The following is a 17,766-nucleotide window of genomic DNA, read 5'->3' on the forward strand; positions in this document are numbered from 1 at the left end:
GGCTTTCTATTGAAGCTTCTTATTGTGGTTTTTTGAAAGCAGCTCAATAAAAGCTTCAGCCCTCCCAAAGGACCCAAACAAATGTATAAGGCCCATTTTGGAGGGGCTAAAGCTTTGATTTTGGGCTATTTTCATTAAACCACTTTGAATAAGTTACTAAAAGAAGCTTCATTGAAAAGCCATTTTTCTTTGGCTGAAACACAACATATTTGAGCTTTCTAAATTTTCACCGAAAATTGCTTATAGGCTGTCCAAGTTGCCCACCCTTGCAAAGTCAAAAGCTGCAGCTTGAAAGCCATCCTGAACGCGCATATAACTGTTGGTTCAACTACTTTACAAAGAAGCCATTTAAAGACGCTTGTACAAATGCAAATATGTATAGCGTAAATACATACAAAACAATACAAAATATAAGGTTTTGCACTCTACATATTTGCATTTGTACTCCTTCCAAATTCAGCCTAAATACTTGTAAGATGAGATTAAATTTTGCTCCCTAGGCTGCGTTTGGAAACGATGCAGATGGAGTGTAAATCCCAGTTCAGGGTAAATTTGCACTCTGGTTCACTTTTGCCTGTGTTTGGCAACATTACTTTTATGCATTGACAAATGACAGACCAATGCATATTTACATTGATAATAAGATGTAAAAGTACATCAATAAAAAAGAAAGAAGCAAATTTGCATTCAAATGTGCTTTCGATAAAAAAGCATATACTTCATTGGAATTCATGTTTGCATCCATTATATCTAACCTAATTTTGGTAAGAAGGTAAATTTGTCAATGCAAAACTAACCTAATTTTGCAATTTATATGAACCGTTTTACATTCTACATGTTTGCATTGTTTCCAAATGCAGCCCTAATTTCTCACAAAACATTTATATAGGCCTTCTAGGTGGGTCCTACCTCCTACCTTTCAAAGTCTAAAATCACAACATGAAAGCTCCCCAACCCTTTTACTATTACATGTTACGTATTACGCAAAGGTGGGAAGAGCAGTGTGAATGTGAGGCCCATTGGCCAAACCATGAAAAGCCTATAGTTCTACAAGTTTGAACCCGCTTCTCCGTGACTCCTATTTAGAGGAGTGCCCACGGCCCACCCCAAAATGGGCACATAGACATGTCACTTCCATGAAACTTGTGAAGCAATCCAAAAGGTTATATTTCTTTTTGTGTAAAGGGGTGAAATATCATTTGTGGCCTAGCTCGACCCAACCCACAAATCTCTGGGCCCAGGCTCGCATTAAGCCTGGAAATTTGTGGGCCAAGCTTGGGCCTAACAGCTCAAGCTCAACCCGAGCCCGGTCCACCAACAGTATATAGTTGATCTATGTATATGCATCTACAAGTCCATGGCTAACTCACTATTTATAGATGAATTGAAAACTCTAGTTTTCATAACTAGGCAATGTAGGACTTTGATTGGTTGTAAGAACTAAAGATTTATAAGTTTCATAGATAAATGCAAGTTATTTTATTGGGTAAATAGGTAAATGCAAATTGTGGCCAAAATCTATGATGCGGCAAAGATATGGTATGGAAAGAGTTTTGACCTTGTGGAACCCCGGTTCCAATGTACAGTAAATCTAAACTAAACGAAAGTTTCTCCTGTTATAATTTTATAAAATATTTTTTGAAATTAAGAAAAAGAGAAAAAGAAAAAGAAAAAGAGAAGAACCGTTCATTTCTTCCCCAACTTGACAACCAGAGTAGTGGCTGGCTTCACCCATACACCCTTCATTCCTTTCCTTCTCTCATGTGGGTGCTAGAAGTTAGTACTCAGCCACGGTGACCAGAGGAGCAGCAGATCCCCCTTGATTAGATATTGGCATAACTTCAGCTTTGGCAATCCTAAGGGTGGTTAGGAATTTAGGCAATCTCTAATAATGGCCATTGTTATGACATAGTCTGTTTCTGAACCTTGGATCCAAATAAAACTAAACTTTCATGGAAACAGCCTTGGAAACCCAGGATTGTCAGGAATAGGGGTATTTTCAAGGATGTGGGAGGGCATATAATTGTTTTATACTCGGGCCTAGTAGGAATAGGGGACTCTATCTATGCCCATTTTGAAGCGGCATTGCAGTGTGAGCAGTCCGCGAGACAGCTGAATGAGGACAGATTGACAATTGAGGGGAATTCCAAGATGGTAGTTGGATGGTTAATAGGAAGGTTGTGAGAAGATTTAAACGATCAATTGCTGAGGATTCTTTGGCAAAGGAGGTTGGCCAATGAGATGGGTGATTATTTTTGGGCTCAATTGTTATCTGATTTGTAACTAAGGCTGCATCTCACACCTCCCTTTGGGAAGACTCATTGTATAATTTTCTGGTTTGATGAATTAATAAATCATTTCTTTACTTATCAAGAAAGTTATGCACAAATAGATTTTGAATAAAAGAGAGCCCAAAAGATTGAGGTTATATCCAGAATATTGTCTCAGTAATTATTTAGCCAATTAAGGCTTCGTTTGGATCCGGTGTAAAACATTATCAATATAAAAATACACTGATGACGTTTTACATTAAACCGCATAATAAGTAACTGTTACATTTTGAAAATCTTGATAAAAAAAGTATAAAGTTTTACATCGATAAAATCGATGTTGTATTTACATCAATTATTGATGTAAAACTTTATGTTTGATGAAATTTTACATCGATTCACGATGTAAAACTCCTCTGTCCAAATGCACACAAAACTGAACCAAAGTGGAGTTTTACGTCAATCATAATTACACGCTCCTTCCAAACGCCTATAAAACCGAACCGATGTAAATTTTAAATCCCTTCCAAATGCAGCCTAATGAGTTGTTCAGTTGTTACGTTAGCTGGTTTGTTCCAGGCTTTCAGTAGAGACGAGTATTCGATTCCCTCTGCTGCCAACTTTGGGGAGGGGGTTGTTAGCGTTGTGCCGTGCTATTCAAATGGCCCCTATGGGGGATTTGGGCGTATCACCAAATACTAAAAAAGTAATACTTTAAAGAAATAAATGACTATTTGCATTAATATATCTTAAATACATGTTGAAAAGACAATTTAACATTGTTAACAAAGAAAAAAGGGGCAAAAGAATAACATGATCTAGTCATTAATTTTGAGGCATTACTCGGTGTAATGGTAAAATCTCAGACCAGCAAGTGTGAGGTTTGAGTCTGAGAGTGGCCACTTTTACAAAACAATGCCGAAGGTTAGTACCACATTCAATCTACCCCTCCCAAGACCCTAGACCCTAGATTGCTGGGACCAACATTGGGTATCCAATGGCCTTTTAGTCACTGCTTTAGGCCTTTAGCCAACATATTACTGAGTGGATTACCTATCACATCTTCTTTAGAATCTCTTCCTTCACACGCTCGTAGTAAGTCATCCTCTGAATTGAAGTTATGGCAGCCTCGTATTCTTGGTTCTTGAATGCATTTGCAAAGGATTTGGACCACCTTTCTAGTTTCCCTTGCATCTGGATAAGATGGAAAAGGGGAAAAAAGATGGTAAATACAAGCTGCATATATCCCATTTAAATTAAATTAATACATAATTGTGGAATGGGAAAAAGAGGCCTTTTTTATATCAATTGAATATGGTGCCTTTATTATTATTTTGAAAAGGATCTTCATAATGGATTTTTCAATCGGTTAATTTGGATGGGTGATTTTAACATCTGGCCTCAATGGCCTCTTTTAGACCATCCACCATATTTAACCAATCATATAGCCACAATCACCATGTGGTTCAGTCTTCAGTGGGGCCAGTATCTACTCCAACCACTTGCATGATCACAGAAATTGATAATGAGCTGTTTATTTTGGAAAATTCAGCCAATTTCACCTGATGCTGGATTTGGTTTAATGCCTGAGAGTCTTCTGCCTCTTCAACAGCTTCTCTGACTTCCATAATCTGAAACAAATTTGTTAAAACTCAGCAATGGAAGTTATCAAAACCGAAAAATAATTTTTTTTTTTTTATACTGAGCCCCAACCCACCTTGGTACAATTACATATACGAAACACATCAAAATATCTGTAATCGTTCCACTATTCTTCAAATAGCATTCAAATTTTAAAGTTTTTTTTTTTTCCCTTAATGGGACTTTTTTGTGTTATTCCAACAGCTTGTAGTGTAAAATTCAGATAACCCAGGATGCATCATTAAATGGCTATTGCTTTTGGTTCACTAAAATTGTTGAGCTCAAGGATTTGATTTTAAGTTTTCTGTTTGCATATGTGGTCTCTCTTGATGGTGGCATGCATTTCATTTGTTAGCCATACATGTAACAACCAAGTTGAGAGGGAACAAGCCAATAGCATCAAAGGAACCAAGTCAACCAATTCAGACAAAAAAGGAAGGTCAGCATCATTCAAATTACCTCTGCTAGAAAATCTGGTTCTGAAATGGTTTTTTCTTCATCCACATGTACACCTTCAAGTTTCAACTGTCAAAAGCCAAAAGGAATGTAAGCATTATCATTTTCCATTCATGAGAATAGAGACTAGGTGAGGATAAAATACAAAGACAAACAGAAATTTAGAAGACAAGTTCAGCAAGTAATTAAATTGCAGTGTTTAAAAAATGAGAACTGCAACTGAAGTGCAAGGAGTTCCTAGAGCCCAAGGCACAAGGTGTGATGCATGCCTGAAGGAAGTGAGGTGCCAGTTTTGGGAAAAAATAAAAGAAACTATTTCAAGAAAGGGTAAAAGACTTGAACTTCCCCTGATTTTATACTAAATACTAAGACCACCCTTCTTTTTTCAAAATGGACTGAGACCTCCCCTGTTGGATGATGTCATTGAACAAAGACCTCCCCCCCATAAAAACCCATCAAGATCGTTTGTATATTATATAACTTGTGCCTGAAATGTTTTTAAAATCCCAAATTTGCCCTTTGTCCATGATTCAGAAACACTGGAAATTGTAAGAGTGTATTCCTCCTGTGTTTAGGAACCATTTTCTTGCCACCGGAGATGGTATGCATTTTATTTCATCAAAAATCCTGGTGAATCCCCTGTTTTTATCTCCCAAGCCCCATCATTTTCTCTATATAAATCTCAGAATTGGATGGAAAAAGAAGATAACTTCACAGATTAAGTATGATTGCATTTGCATTGAAAAAACGAAGAGGAGGAATAACACTACTACAATAGAAGAACCCCAACCTCCCATACTACCGAACAGAATGTGACATCCAAGCACCAAACAATACCCCTCCATTGTTCCATAAAACGTCATACCAGAAATGACCGAAAGTTAACAATGAAGATGACCAGTGTTCTGCAACAAACTAACACCAAATTGTTCCATGAATTTCCACCTTAATAATTCCTGGACCCTTATTTTAGTAAAAAATTATTTCTCAATTAACAAAACCATGTTATTCAATTTCTACTTCCACTAAGAAAAGGAATATCAAATCATTATTGAATCCTTCTGGTTTCAATTTAAAGAGAGAATAAAGTATCATTTGCAAATAAAGATGAAACGAGTGGACTGAAGCCTTCTGTTCTAGTCCCAGAACATGTTAATCTAGTTTGACTTGATCATAGGGTTAGCCTTGGAAATTGTATCTCAACCCATAACCTTGAAATAAAGTATATGCTGTGCATCTTAACCCATATCCCATTCTAGTCTCAGAACCTGTGCTCTATGCAGACTTCTGCACCTGCACTTGAACTCTGACACCTCAACCCATTTGTTAAAGCACTCAAACCTTAACTTCACCAATCTCTCTGCTCAATAGCCATCAAATTCAAACCCATCAACGATGATAACAAAGTAGAGGAGCCTAAAACAAAACAATTAATATAAAATGAAGGGTCCAATTGTTGTTCTGTTGATTTTGTGATGTTGTGGGTTTAGAAGATTTCTTATTTATCACTTTGTAGTCACAACTACCTCATTTATCAGTAGAGCCATCCATCCTGGTTCTTCGATTTTTTTTTAATTTAAAGAATAATGAAGGGCATTGAAGTCTTTTCATTGATTCCGTTAAATGTAATGGTATCTTTTTATGACAAGGGAGGTTTAAATCCTTTCAAAAATCTCAGGGAAGGTATAAGTAATTTATCTTAAACTTCAGGGGAGGTTCAAGTCTTTTACCCTTCAAAAAATTTAGGCAATGCACACCCCACAAGCCAAGAGAGGTGCACTTGGATTCAGCATTCAGTCAATGCACACCCCACAAAATGAGCCTTGCTTGTTAACCAAAAGTGCACCTAAGGTATGTATATATATATATATTTGTAAAAGGTAAGGTAATTTATTCATTCAAAGAAACATTACAATAGAGCCCAGGCCATTAAAGGCTGCCTAGGACGACCTCAGATTACAATCTCATCCAAGACTGAGAACAAAACAACAGGCACAAATTCTGATGTTTAAATTCCTCCGTCACCGACACCCAAGACAATAAGTTGCCCACAGCTTTCTGCACAATTTCATCTGGACTTTTAGTTTTACCATGGAAAATTCTGTTATTTCTCTCAGTCCAAATAGCCCAAAGCATGGTTTTTAAAACCGAAACAGTGACCGAACCGGTCAGGGGTCTGGTTACTGGTTCGAACGGTCCGACCATTAGACCCAAATGGTCGGCCCGTTCTGACAAAAAAATTAAAAAAATTGAAAAACGGTCAAAACCGTTCGAACGGTTAACCGGCTGGGTCAGCGGTTTTCTGACCAAAATCAACGGTTCTGGGGGAAAATGGAACCGGCCAGGTGTTCCCGGTTTTTCCGGTCCGACCATCCAGTTCGGTCCGGTTTTGAAAACCATGGCCCAAAGTACAGCTGCTAGAATGGTGTTCCAAACCAATTTTGAAACACTAACTTGATCCTACTTGAAAAATCAATTGAGATCCCTCAACATTTCCAAAAATGTCAGCAACTTATTCATGACTTATATACCCTTGGTAATGAAATTTCATTTTACTACCAAAAAAATCACTGAAAATAGTCAAGCTTATTTGAAATTTTGAATCTACAAAAGGATCAAACTTATTGTCTAAATGGAAACTTCTATTATATTATGGGTCAAGTCTACTCTCAATCCATCTTCTTAATTGATGTTGAATAACTTTATGCCATATACAAACAGATGTCCCTGAATTATTTCAACTCCACCCATATCCATAAGATGACACAAAAATGCCCCATTAAGATTTCAAGATACACTTCACTAGTTTATCCCGTTATAGTTCAATTTCCCAACTTTACTAGTCATAATGGTCCTATAGTAAAATTCTTTAAGTAATTTATTGACCATAGTGTTTTGAAAGTGCAAGGGCCAATTTGTGCTTGAGGCGCAAGGCAAGGTGCGCGCCTTTTTGAAGCAAGGTGCAAAATTACAAAAAAATAATCTAAAAAAAAGTAAAAAAAATTATAAAAAATGCAAAAAATATTAAACATAATGTTAATAAAAATATAAACTTAAATTTTAAAATAAATGTTTTAAAAAACATATTATCTAAAATTAAAATACATAAACATAACATGTAAAGCGTATTAAAATGAAAATTTAAAAATAAAAGCAAACATATAAAGCATTTTCGAGCATGTAAAACCCACAATCTCTTTTTTTCCTCAATTGCATTACTTCAAGTAGCTAATGTGATGCAAAACATATTGCATTCTTGATTCTATGTGTCGCCTTTGCACCACGCCCCTCGAGGCAAGCCAAATAAGTCCATGTTAGGGTCTTAAATTCTTAGTTCCCACACAAAAAACAATGATTTTATAACTTTAATTTCTTTTTAAGAAGATATTTTAGTAGGATGAATGAATGAACAACATTACCAAAAAGGGGGTTCTCGAAGCTTTTGTGAGCAAGCGAACTAAGAATTTAAGACCCTAACATGTACTTGTTTGGGCTTGCCTTGAGGGGCATGGCACCGGGGTTCGGGGGCGAAGCCCCCTACCCAGTTGTTAGGGTAAAAAAAAGCAAAAAGCGCAGAATTTTAAAAGGCACATGCTTGGGCTGAGGTGCAAGGCGCATGCCTAGGCGCACCAGTCGTGTGCCTTTTGAAAGGGCTGCACCTAACTTGGGAGAGGCGCCTACCCTAAAATGCGCCTCGCCAGTGCGCCTAGGTGTGCCTTTTAAATCACTGATCAAGCGCATGACTAGGCGCACCAGGTGCGCCTTTTGAAAGGGATGCGCCTAGGACCTGGGCGAGGCACATACCCTAAAATGCGCCTCGCCTGTGTGCCTAGGTGCACCTTTTAAATCACTGATTGACCATGTCCCTGTCTCCCCAAATGTCATAATCATGGCATCAAAATGGGTTAACCTTTCCATATGCTACTTACATAAAATCTTTTGTACTCACGAATACCAGATATATTGGATATTTCCAATTTGTTGTAGTCAACACATCTAAACAAGGTTAAAAAAATCGTTACGTATCGGTCGGTGTCGGCCGATATATATAGTATCAGGAGCACCCTGATACGCCCCTACAGAGGGTGTATCAGGGTTTTGACCGGTTCAGGGGGTGGAGGAACCTTAAACTGGCCCCCTGAACCAGATTTGAAAAAAAAAAAGTTAAAAAAAAAAACAGAATCGATACTGCCCGATATGCCCCTACCGGCTATTGGGTGTATCAATATTTAGAACCTTGCATCTAAATGTCTTTGGCTGAAGGAGGGGGATAAAAATATCTGGTTTTCCATAAAATGGCAAATTCTAGACTGCGTGAGAACACAATTAAAAACCTGGTGGTGGATGGGGAAGCAGTAGAAGTGGATACAGGCATTAAAATGGCTGCAAAGCAGTTCTTCTACAATCTGTATAAGGAGAACTGGAAAAGCAGGCCAAAGCTGGATGGTTTGGAGTTCAGAGGTATATCAGATGATCAAGATAGAATTTTGGAAAGAAATTTCACTGAACAAGAGGTGTGGGAGGCTATAAATGAGATCGAAGGAGATAAATCTCCTGGGCCTGATGATTTTACAATGAAAATTTTCAACAGATGCTGGGGTTTTCTAAAGGAGGATGTTATGAAAGTTTTCACAGAATTTCACTCTTCTGCAGCTTGGGAAAAGAAGTTTAAATTCTAATTTATCACTTTGTACCCAAGAAAAAAGGAGCAGAATGCTTGAAAGACTTTTGGCCAATTAGCCTCATTGGGAGTATTTACAAAATTTTGTACAAAGTTTTAGCTAGAAGACTGAAACCAGTAATGAGCATGATAATTTCTGATTTCCAAGGGGCATTTATTGAAGGAAGACAATTGATAGATGGGGTCTTGGTGGAAAATGAAATCATAGACTCTTGGTTAGGAAGTGGGAGAGCTGGCTTGTTGTGTAAGATGGATTTGGAAAAAGCATATGACCTGGTAAATTGGGAATTTCTGGATTACATGTTGAGGAGACTGTTTTAAATCCAAATGGAGAAACTGGATGAAAGTATGCATAACTTACTCCTTCATTCTCAATTTTAGTCCATGGAGTGGCATGTGGTCAGTTTAAGAGTTCAAGGGGTTTGAGACAAGGGGAACCTCTATCCCTTTTGTTGTTTTTGTGTGTGATGGAAGCAATGGGTCAGTTGGTTCTGTCGTTTTGAGAGCAGTTAAGGGTGGTTTTCTGGAGGGTTTTACAGTAGGGGAGGAAAGGTTAGAGGCTCCTCTACTTCAGTTTGCTGATGACTCTGTTTTTTTCTGTGATGCCTCTAGCGAGCAATTGCAGTACTCCATGGAAACCTTATGATGGTTCGAAGAAGCCTCTAGACTTCACTTAAATATCCATAAAAGTGATGTGGCGGCTCTTGGAGAGGTGAGGGATTTGCAAAGATGGGCAGATAGTTAATGGTTGCAAGGTGGGAAAATTACCCATAAAATATTTGGGCATGCCTCTAGAAGCAAAATGCAATGCAAAATCTATTTGGGAGCCTATAATAGAGAGGGTGGATAAGAAATTGGCATCTTGGAAGTCCAAATACTTATCAAAAGGGGGTAAACTCACAATAATTAAGAGTGTGATGTCTTCTATTCCGGATTACCTTTCATCCATGTACCCAATTCCATCCAGGACGGCAGTCTCCATTGAAAAGAAAATGAGGGATTTCTTATGGAAGGGATGGCAGGAGGATAAGAAGGTTCATCTTGTAAATTGGGGAAAGGTATGCGAGCATAAGAAAAATGGCAGATTAGGGATTAGAAGATTGAAAGATCTGAACATTGCCCTCCTTGGTAAGTGGTTTTGGCCTTTGGAGATTTGGCCAACAAGAACATGGATAAGAGTCATAAAAGCAAAATATAATCTAAGAAGTGGGGGTTGGGATCCAGGTGAAGCAAGTCAAACTTAAGAATGTTCAGTTTGGAAAGGGATTGAGAGAATTTACAGTTCTTTCAGTAAGGAAGTCAGCGTTGAGGTGGGGGAAGGAACCAAAGTCAGGTTTTGGAAGGACTGCTGGTGTGAAGGTAGCATTCTGAAAGATGAATTCCTTGAGTTATTTGCATTAGCATTGGACAAGGAAGCAAAAGTGGTGGAGTATATGCAGATCTCCAACGGCAACTGTGTGTGGAACATTCTTCTCAGGAGATCTTTAAATGATTGGAAGATTGACCATTACACTCGGCTGCTGCAGAAGCTTCATGGTACCAGTATTGACTATACCAGTGATGATAGAAGAGTGTGGCAGGATGGGAAGAGCAAACAGTTTTCAGTCAGTTCATTTTATAACAGGTTCACTAAGGAGGAAGATCAAGATTTCCCTATGAAAATAATCTGGTGCAAAGTCATTCCTTCAAAAATTGCATTCTTCATCTGGCTGGCTTTCCTCAAGAAGCTTCAGACTAAAGACAATCTAATGAAGAGGGGTGTAGAAATTGACTTGCCAGTGTGTATCCTATGTAACAGGGTGGATGAATCCATCGACCATTTGTTATTACACTGAGTTCTCTTATAAGATTTGGGTGAAGGTCTACAACTGGTTTGCCCTTAAGGGATGTTGTTCGAACTCAGTGGAAAGCTTCTGTAAGGGGTGATACATTCAAGGTTTGAGCAAAAGAAGGAAGGCTGTTTGGCAAATGATTCCAGGAATTGTGTGGTGGTTGATATGGCAGGAAAGGAACTCAAGAATTTTTCACAACAAAAGTAGTCAAGTGGAGGATGTATGGCATAAAGTTGTGGGCAAATTATTCTCATGGTATTCAGCTCAGATCAACTTAAACAGTTCAAACCATAGTTCCTACTTTGATTTTGTAAATCTGTTTATTAATGCTGAAGGATAGTGGCTTAATTCATTGTATGTTCCCCTGTTATAGCATCTAGTTGTACAGGGTATTTTATTTTCCTTTTAATGAATTTATTACCTTACCTCTTTTTTTTTTATAAATGATTGAATTTTATTCAATAAAATCAATACGATATTACAATACAGCCTTCCCAAAGGAGGGGCACGAGCTGGTACCTCTCCACAATAGCAACAATCTACTACCTCAGACTAGTAACAAAAGAAAATAAAACTGTTGCAATACTGTCTTTCCCATAATTAAAGCATAACATATAAAAACTGACATCACAACAAGAACCTCTAAGGTTTCTCCAAGTCTACAATCTGTATTTTCTTGATGGGGGTCATTAACAAATAACAAAGGATAGAGACTGACAATAACAAGCCTTACCATGTATATTGCCCTTGACAGTGGCTTGCTAAGAGTGTAATAGGCATCAATTACCCGAGCAGACTGCTCAGCAGCATATTCTCTCTCTTTCTATGAGAAAATAAATAAAATAAAAAATAGGAAATAAAAAACAAGAGAGACCACAATTTGAAAAAGAAGAAATTTGGAACTCGTCCAAATAAACCTCAGATTTTGAGTGAACTAAATCAGGATGCAATTTCTTTTGCCAATCTTTGTACTTGCTCTCAAGATTGTCTACCTTTACATCATACTCTTTCTCCCTGTTCAAATTTAAAAGTATGAGTTATTCAAAACACGGTTTCCTTTTTATAATTCTATATTTTGTTACCCAATTCATGAAAAAATGGTGATTTGGTATAATGATCATTGAGATATTGATAGATATATCCAAAAAATTAGAAGTATATGTGCAGATATTGCAACTAAATCCTAGATTCCCTTGATGACATGATTCACAATGTTCAAAGAATCAAGCAAATCAACAGAGCTAAACCGGCAATTCTTTTTTGGATACTTACAACCCAAATATCTGAAAATAATCGATGGATGGATCAACTGGTTGAACGCTTTTACATGACTCACAAGCTAGAAATGGCTTCGACATGGCCAGAGTGCCACAGTTCCAGCATTTACCCACACTTCCGACCACTGGCTCCGAGCAGAAACCCCTGACGGAAAACTTAAAATTTGCCATGAAACCACCCTTGCAGCTTCCAGAAACAATAGATTTGCCAGCATGATAAGGAGAGCATGAGAAAACACTAGTAGATTCGAGATTGAGATGAAAACCAGCTGAGAAACGAGGACTTGAATACAATCTTCTGTGCAGTATGCAGAGAGCCGAAGTCCATAACTTTCTGTTCGACATTTTTAGGGTTTTGAAGGTGTTCGATGTCGAGAAGCTTGATTTCTAAGAACACCGGAACATAGTCGCGGTTCGACATTACTCATTGGCAATGTTAACTACGAAGCCCTCAGGTTACTCGTGTATGATTGTATTATTCTTTCTATAGAGAATGACCCCATACTAAGTACGGGGTTCGTATTTTTTGATAATTTTTATTTTATTTAAATAAAAAAGTCTAATTTATTATTATTATTATTTTTTTAAAGATTATTTATATTGTAATATTTAGTTAATTAATTATTGTTGTTATTATTAAGTATTTAATTAATGAATTTATTATCATAATAATTATTATAATTAAAATTTCTTAATTATTATAATCATTATCATAATAATTAATGATTAACTGAGATTGATTGAAAATGTAGGTAGAAGTGGTTGTGGATAACTGCTTTTGCATTTTATGTTGGGGTGAACATTTGGTTTATTCGATTAAAAAACAAACCAAATAAATTGAAATTTTAAAAACTAAACTTAAAAAACAAAAACCGAAACCAAATTTTAGAAAAACCGAAATAACCAAAACTAAAATTTTCAATTCGACTTTTGGTTATTTTGGTTTATTTGATTAACCAAATTTGTAATTCTAAAAATCGAAACCGAGATATTCAAAAGCCAAATTAATCAAACCAAATTAACCAAAAACTGAACAAATTGAACCAAACAAACCAAAACCAAAATTTTTAGTTCCGTTTTTTTTTGTTTTAACCGAATAGTGCTCACCCCTAATTTTCTACATTTTTAGGAATAGATCGATAATGGAAGCTTCCCACTTCTACATATGCGACAATCCAGTAGTCGAACTTTCAAAATGTGACAACCCAGTACCTATCACCAAGTAGTGATATTTGAAAAGTCAAAAATGCCCATTGAATGCCATCTAATTCTCTTTATCAACCATCTAAACATTGACAAAAAACTAAATAGTCCCAAATCCTAGCCTCTTCTATTCAAAAAAGTTGGTGGTTGTTCAGAAGAATCTAGAATTTGGGACTGTTCATTTTATTGTCAATGTTTAGATGATTGATAAAGAGAATTAGATGGCATTCTTAGGACATTTTTGACTTTTCAAATGTCACTTAACAGCTGATTAACGGACTGGTTAACAATAGGTATTGGATTGTCACATTTTGTCACTCGAGCCAAAGTACAAGGTACTAATTAGGAATTTTACTATATATATATATATTTGTTTTCAATTTTATTATACTATTTTATTTAATTATTGTATATATATAAGCAATTGTATACATCAAAATTCATATAAAATTAAAAATTTAAGTTTTTTATTTTCAAATTTTTAAGTAAATAACTTTGGCCCGGCCCATAGCCCAGCCTGGCCCAAGGTTTGACTGACAGACCAGCCCGGCCCGTGGCCCGACATGGGCCCGTGTGGGTTCGAGCTATGGGCCATATTGGGCTGACCCCCAAAATATCCCAAGGGAGGGAGGATGGCCCGGGATGGCCTACGGGCCGCACGCAAACTGTGCCATGCCAACCAACATGGTCCATTTTGCACCTCTACTTTTGGGAGACTTTGAACCTATGACTATTTTAGTAAAAAATTTAGGCTTCAACTTGGATAGGCTTGGGTCGAGGTTTAGTTATTAAATTTTGAATGGACTCGAATCAACGACATAAGTTCAATGTAGCGTAAAATCTTCAGCTAGGATAATCCCTATTAAACATATAAAGTTCAAACCAATTTTACTGATATTTTGTGTTTGAGCATGATAATAGAAAGGTAGAAAGACATGATATCGGAAAAATGTATAACCAAAATCAACTGGTATCATTTAAACCTTACAGGGAGCTCTTTTGGTATACGTCTTTTTGCAAAATAAATGAGTTTCATCTACTAATAAATTCAATGACCATTTAAACCTTACAGGGAGCTCTTTTGGGTTTCCCTCCTCTTCATCTTTCCTCCTTTATTTCTTCTTCAATGAACCCGAACCTAATTGGGTTTAAAAGAAGGGGCAACAAGGACATTTCCAAAAGTTTGACCATTTAGGACTTTGGCTAGGCTCTTGAACGTGTCTATTGTGACATGATGGATCATGTCTTGCCATTTTAGACATTTTATCTGAGTAAAGTTTGTGTTTAGACCTAAACATAAACAGTTTGTACATTTTTCAAATATTAGATATCTGAAAATTTTCATTTATAACAAAGACCTATCCTAAACTCTCAAATCCCCCCACATTTCCTGGTTGAAAAGATTCTCATGTGATTGTTATTGCATGTTTCAAAAACCTCAAACTACCCTAAGTCTATGTAGGGGTGTAAACGATCGAAAGTCGAATTGAATTAGGCAATATCCGAATTCGAATACGATTAAAAAATTAGATATTCAAATCAATTTAATATTTAATAGATATTGAAAATTAATATTTGAATTCTAATTCAATTAAATATTAGAATATTTTATGATTAATTATTTTAAATAATTAATAAGTATATAAAATATATAAATTACTTATATAATTTAATTATTCTATATATAAATTATAATAGTTAAATAATCAATCAAATTCAAATATTTTTCAAATCCAGTGAGGTCATAATGATATTCGATTTATCTGAATGTCAATTAAGAAGACAACAGAATATAATATCTGAATTTGACCTATTATGATATCCGATTTATCCGAATGTCGATGAATTGAAAGAAAGGCTGATTGAGGTAATCAATTGTGCATAAGATGTTCCCCAACCTTGCTGCCTTCACGGTCTGAATGGATAGGATTCTCAGTTGAAGAGCAGAGTTCTTATAGAAAAGCTCTAAACGAGTAGGATTCTTAAGTTGGTGCTAAGATTACATTTGGCATTCCATATTTTAAGGATTTATCTCTTTTTTGTAGTTAAAATGTCCCCGTGAATACTGAATTTTTAACTGCAAAAATGAGATAAATCCTTAAAATAAGGAATGCTAAATGCAGCCAAAACCAATAAAAAACGCAAACAATGAACTTGGTATACCAGCACCTAGCTCTTGTTAGTTATGTGCTACTGATGATGATGAAGGTGGAGTCTGAATCCATGGCTTCTCTGCTCTTTGACTGTAGTTCCTCCAAATTCTTAAAGGGAGAAGGAAACAAAAGATTCACGTCTTTTGATAATGCTTCAGAACCACCAAACATCGGCAGGAATTCCGATGTCTTTGTTTCACTTTCACTGACGAATAAACTATAGTCCAACAAGTTCTTTCAACTTTAAATTCTACCCTCTAGAGTATATCAAATTAAGGTTCAAAGTATCATACGATACACGTTTCAGCAGTATCATATCGGTACTTAGAAATGCCCGAAACTCTTTTTTTCAGTTTTTTTTTCAAAGTTTGGTTTTTTGGGAAACTAAAAACATGTTTTTTTTTTAATTAAAAAAGTTGGGGTTCTGAAACACTGGAAATATGCATTTAGGATTGTATCATTTTCAAAAGATACGATACGACGTATCGATACTTTAAACCATACGGGGCGTATCATATCATATCAACAAGTTAGATAGAGAGGGAGATGGGTGGATTGACTAATGAAAGAAGGCAAAGGGACAGAAGAAAGACCTAACATGTAGATGGTAGAATTTTGAAAATTCAAAGAAGAAAGACCTAACATGTAGATGGTAGATAAGTAGATATGGGTCATGTCGCAGGCTGAGCCGTTTCAACCCATGGACCACAGGCAACATGGCATGACAGTGCAGACTCTACTGACCTGGCCCGCCATCCTGAAACCCCAAGCTTGGCACGACCCATACAATTGTGCCGTGCTGTGGCATGGCCTATGGATCATTAGGTCAGGTTAGGCCCAGCTCAAAATCATACCAAGCCACAGGCAGCACGGCCCAATTTACACCTCTACCCAAAAGGCAAAATGTCATTTTCCAATCATCTTATCCATGACATACAATATTAAACTTATTTTTTGGTTTATTTTATTTATATATTTTATAATAATATTAGTACTTTTAGTTCGATTTGTTGATGATCGATAATCCGATTCAAATTTGATTATTAATGACTCAAATTTGTTAGGTACACCTAATTCCATTCCATCAGTTTGTAACACCACAAATGTATATCTATATATATTAAAATGGAATGTGTTAAGTTGTGCACTTCCCTCCTTTTTGGTTATTTTTGAGAAACACTTATTTTTTTCTGTTTTTTATTTTTATTTTTTTTTTCATTTTAAAATTGAACAAAATAACTCAAGTGGTCAATAAGATTTATGATTTATCATTAACTCCCTCTCCTCTTTCTCGTTAACTCCTTTAATTATATCTTGTCATTAATTATGCCATTATTTCTCTTCACTCTTCATTACTCCATTAAATTGCCTAAAATTGATTTAACTTTACCTATGCCTATATCTATTTCATTTTAACTATAATTTTATATACATTAGATATATTCAAATTAAGTTATAATTATCAATAAAAATAATTATATTGAAATGGAGATATTCAATGACATATTTTTAGGTTAAATAATCTATAGTTCTATTTCAATTTAAAAGATAATTAATTAAGTAATTTATATTTTAGAATAAATATTATTTAATTCACTCAACAAATAAAACTAGTGTTTTAAAAATTGACTTAGAGGCTGAATAATTTTTGCCTCTAGGCCACAAGTCAATGGTCAACTATTTGGGTTGGACAACACATCATCCATCTGTATGTATATTGTTTTATGTTCAATTTGTACTTTTATTTTAGTTTTTAGTTATTTAAATAAAAGAGCTGAAAATTAAAATTTGAGACCACAAATGAGCTTTTTTTTTAGTGGGGTTGTAAAGATCGTGAAAAGTTATCCAAAATAAAATAAAAAAAGATCACTCCAATTAGGCAATTGAGCACAAAGTTAAATTCTCTACAAGTTTTTTCAATACATTGTATGTTGTAACCCATGACCCAAAGACTATATCAAAAGGGTCAATGATCCAACCACCTAGGTTGAATGGGTTTTGACCAAATCAACAGTTTTTTGACAAAATAATAGGTTTTAGGAAACCCAAAATTAAAAATAAGGTTAAGTGATGGTTCAAATGGTTTAATCCTTTAAGTCAATGCAAGTTGAAAACATTGAACAAAATATCATAAAAACTAAATCCACTTATATTCCATTTGAAATAATAAAAATTAATTAACCATAGTAAAAATAATTTATTAAATTACTTAAATAAGATAAAACAATTATTAATTATTATTGTTGACAAAAA

At 35.7% G+C, this 17,766-nt stretch overlaps 1 protein-coding gene across 1 annotated transcript; it reads right to left on the bottom strand.

Annotated features, from left to right (window-relative positions):
• Positions 1-2,983: 2,983 nt before the first annotated feature.
• Positions 2,984-12,633, bottom strand: LOC148871411 (DNAJ heat shock N-terminal domain-containing protein). The gene is made up of 6 exons (XM_088973601.1): positions 12,153-12,633; positions 11,798-11,894; positions 11,614-11,703; positions 4,371-4,436; positions 3,833-3,901; positions 2,984-3,464 (listed from the first exon to the last, which is right to left on the bottom strand). The coding sequence occupies exons 1-6, from the start codon at positions 12,500-12,502 to the stop codon at positions 3,327-3,329; spliced, it is 810 nt and encodes a 269-aa protein (XP_088829727.1). The 5' UTR covers positions 12,503-12,633; the 3' UTR covers positions 2,984-3,326.
• Positions 12,634-17,766: the final 5,133 nt, after the last annotated feature.

Source organism: Nelumbo lutea, chromosome 2, assembly GCF_056320005.1.
Source record: "Nelumbo lutea isolate HS-2025 chromosome 2, American lotus-T2T, whole genome shotgun sequence".
Lineage (NCBI taxonomy): Eukaryota > Viridiplantae > Streptophyta > Magnoliopsida > Proteales > Nelumbonaceae > Nelumbo > Nelumbo lutea.

Bases quoted from the DNA above. Each gene is read 5' to 3' on its own strand.
- LOC148871411 (XM_088973601.1), bottom strand. From the start codon at position 12,502: ATGTCGAACAGAAAGTTATGGACTTCGGCTCTCTGCATACTGCACAGA. The intron at 11,895-12,152 runs GTAAGTATCCAA...AAATTTGAACAG, and splicing joins TATTTTCAGATATTTGGGTT to GGAGAAAGAGTATGATGTAA. The intron at 4,437-11,613 runs GTAAGGCTTGTT...GGCTTTTGACAG, and splicing joins TGTCAAGGGCAATATACATG to TTGAAACTTGAAGGTGTACA.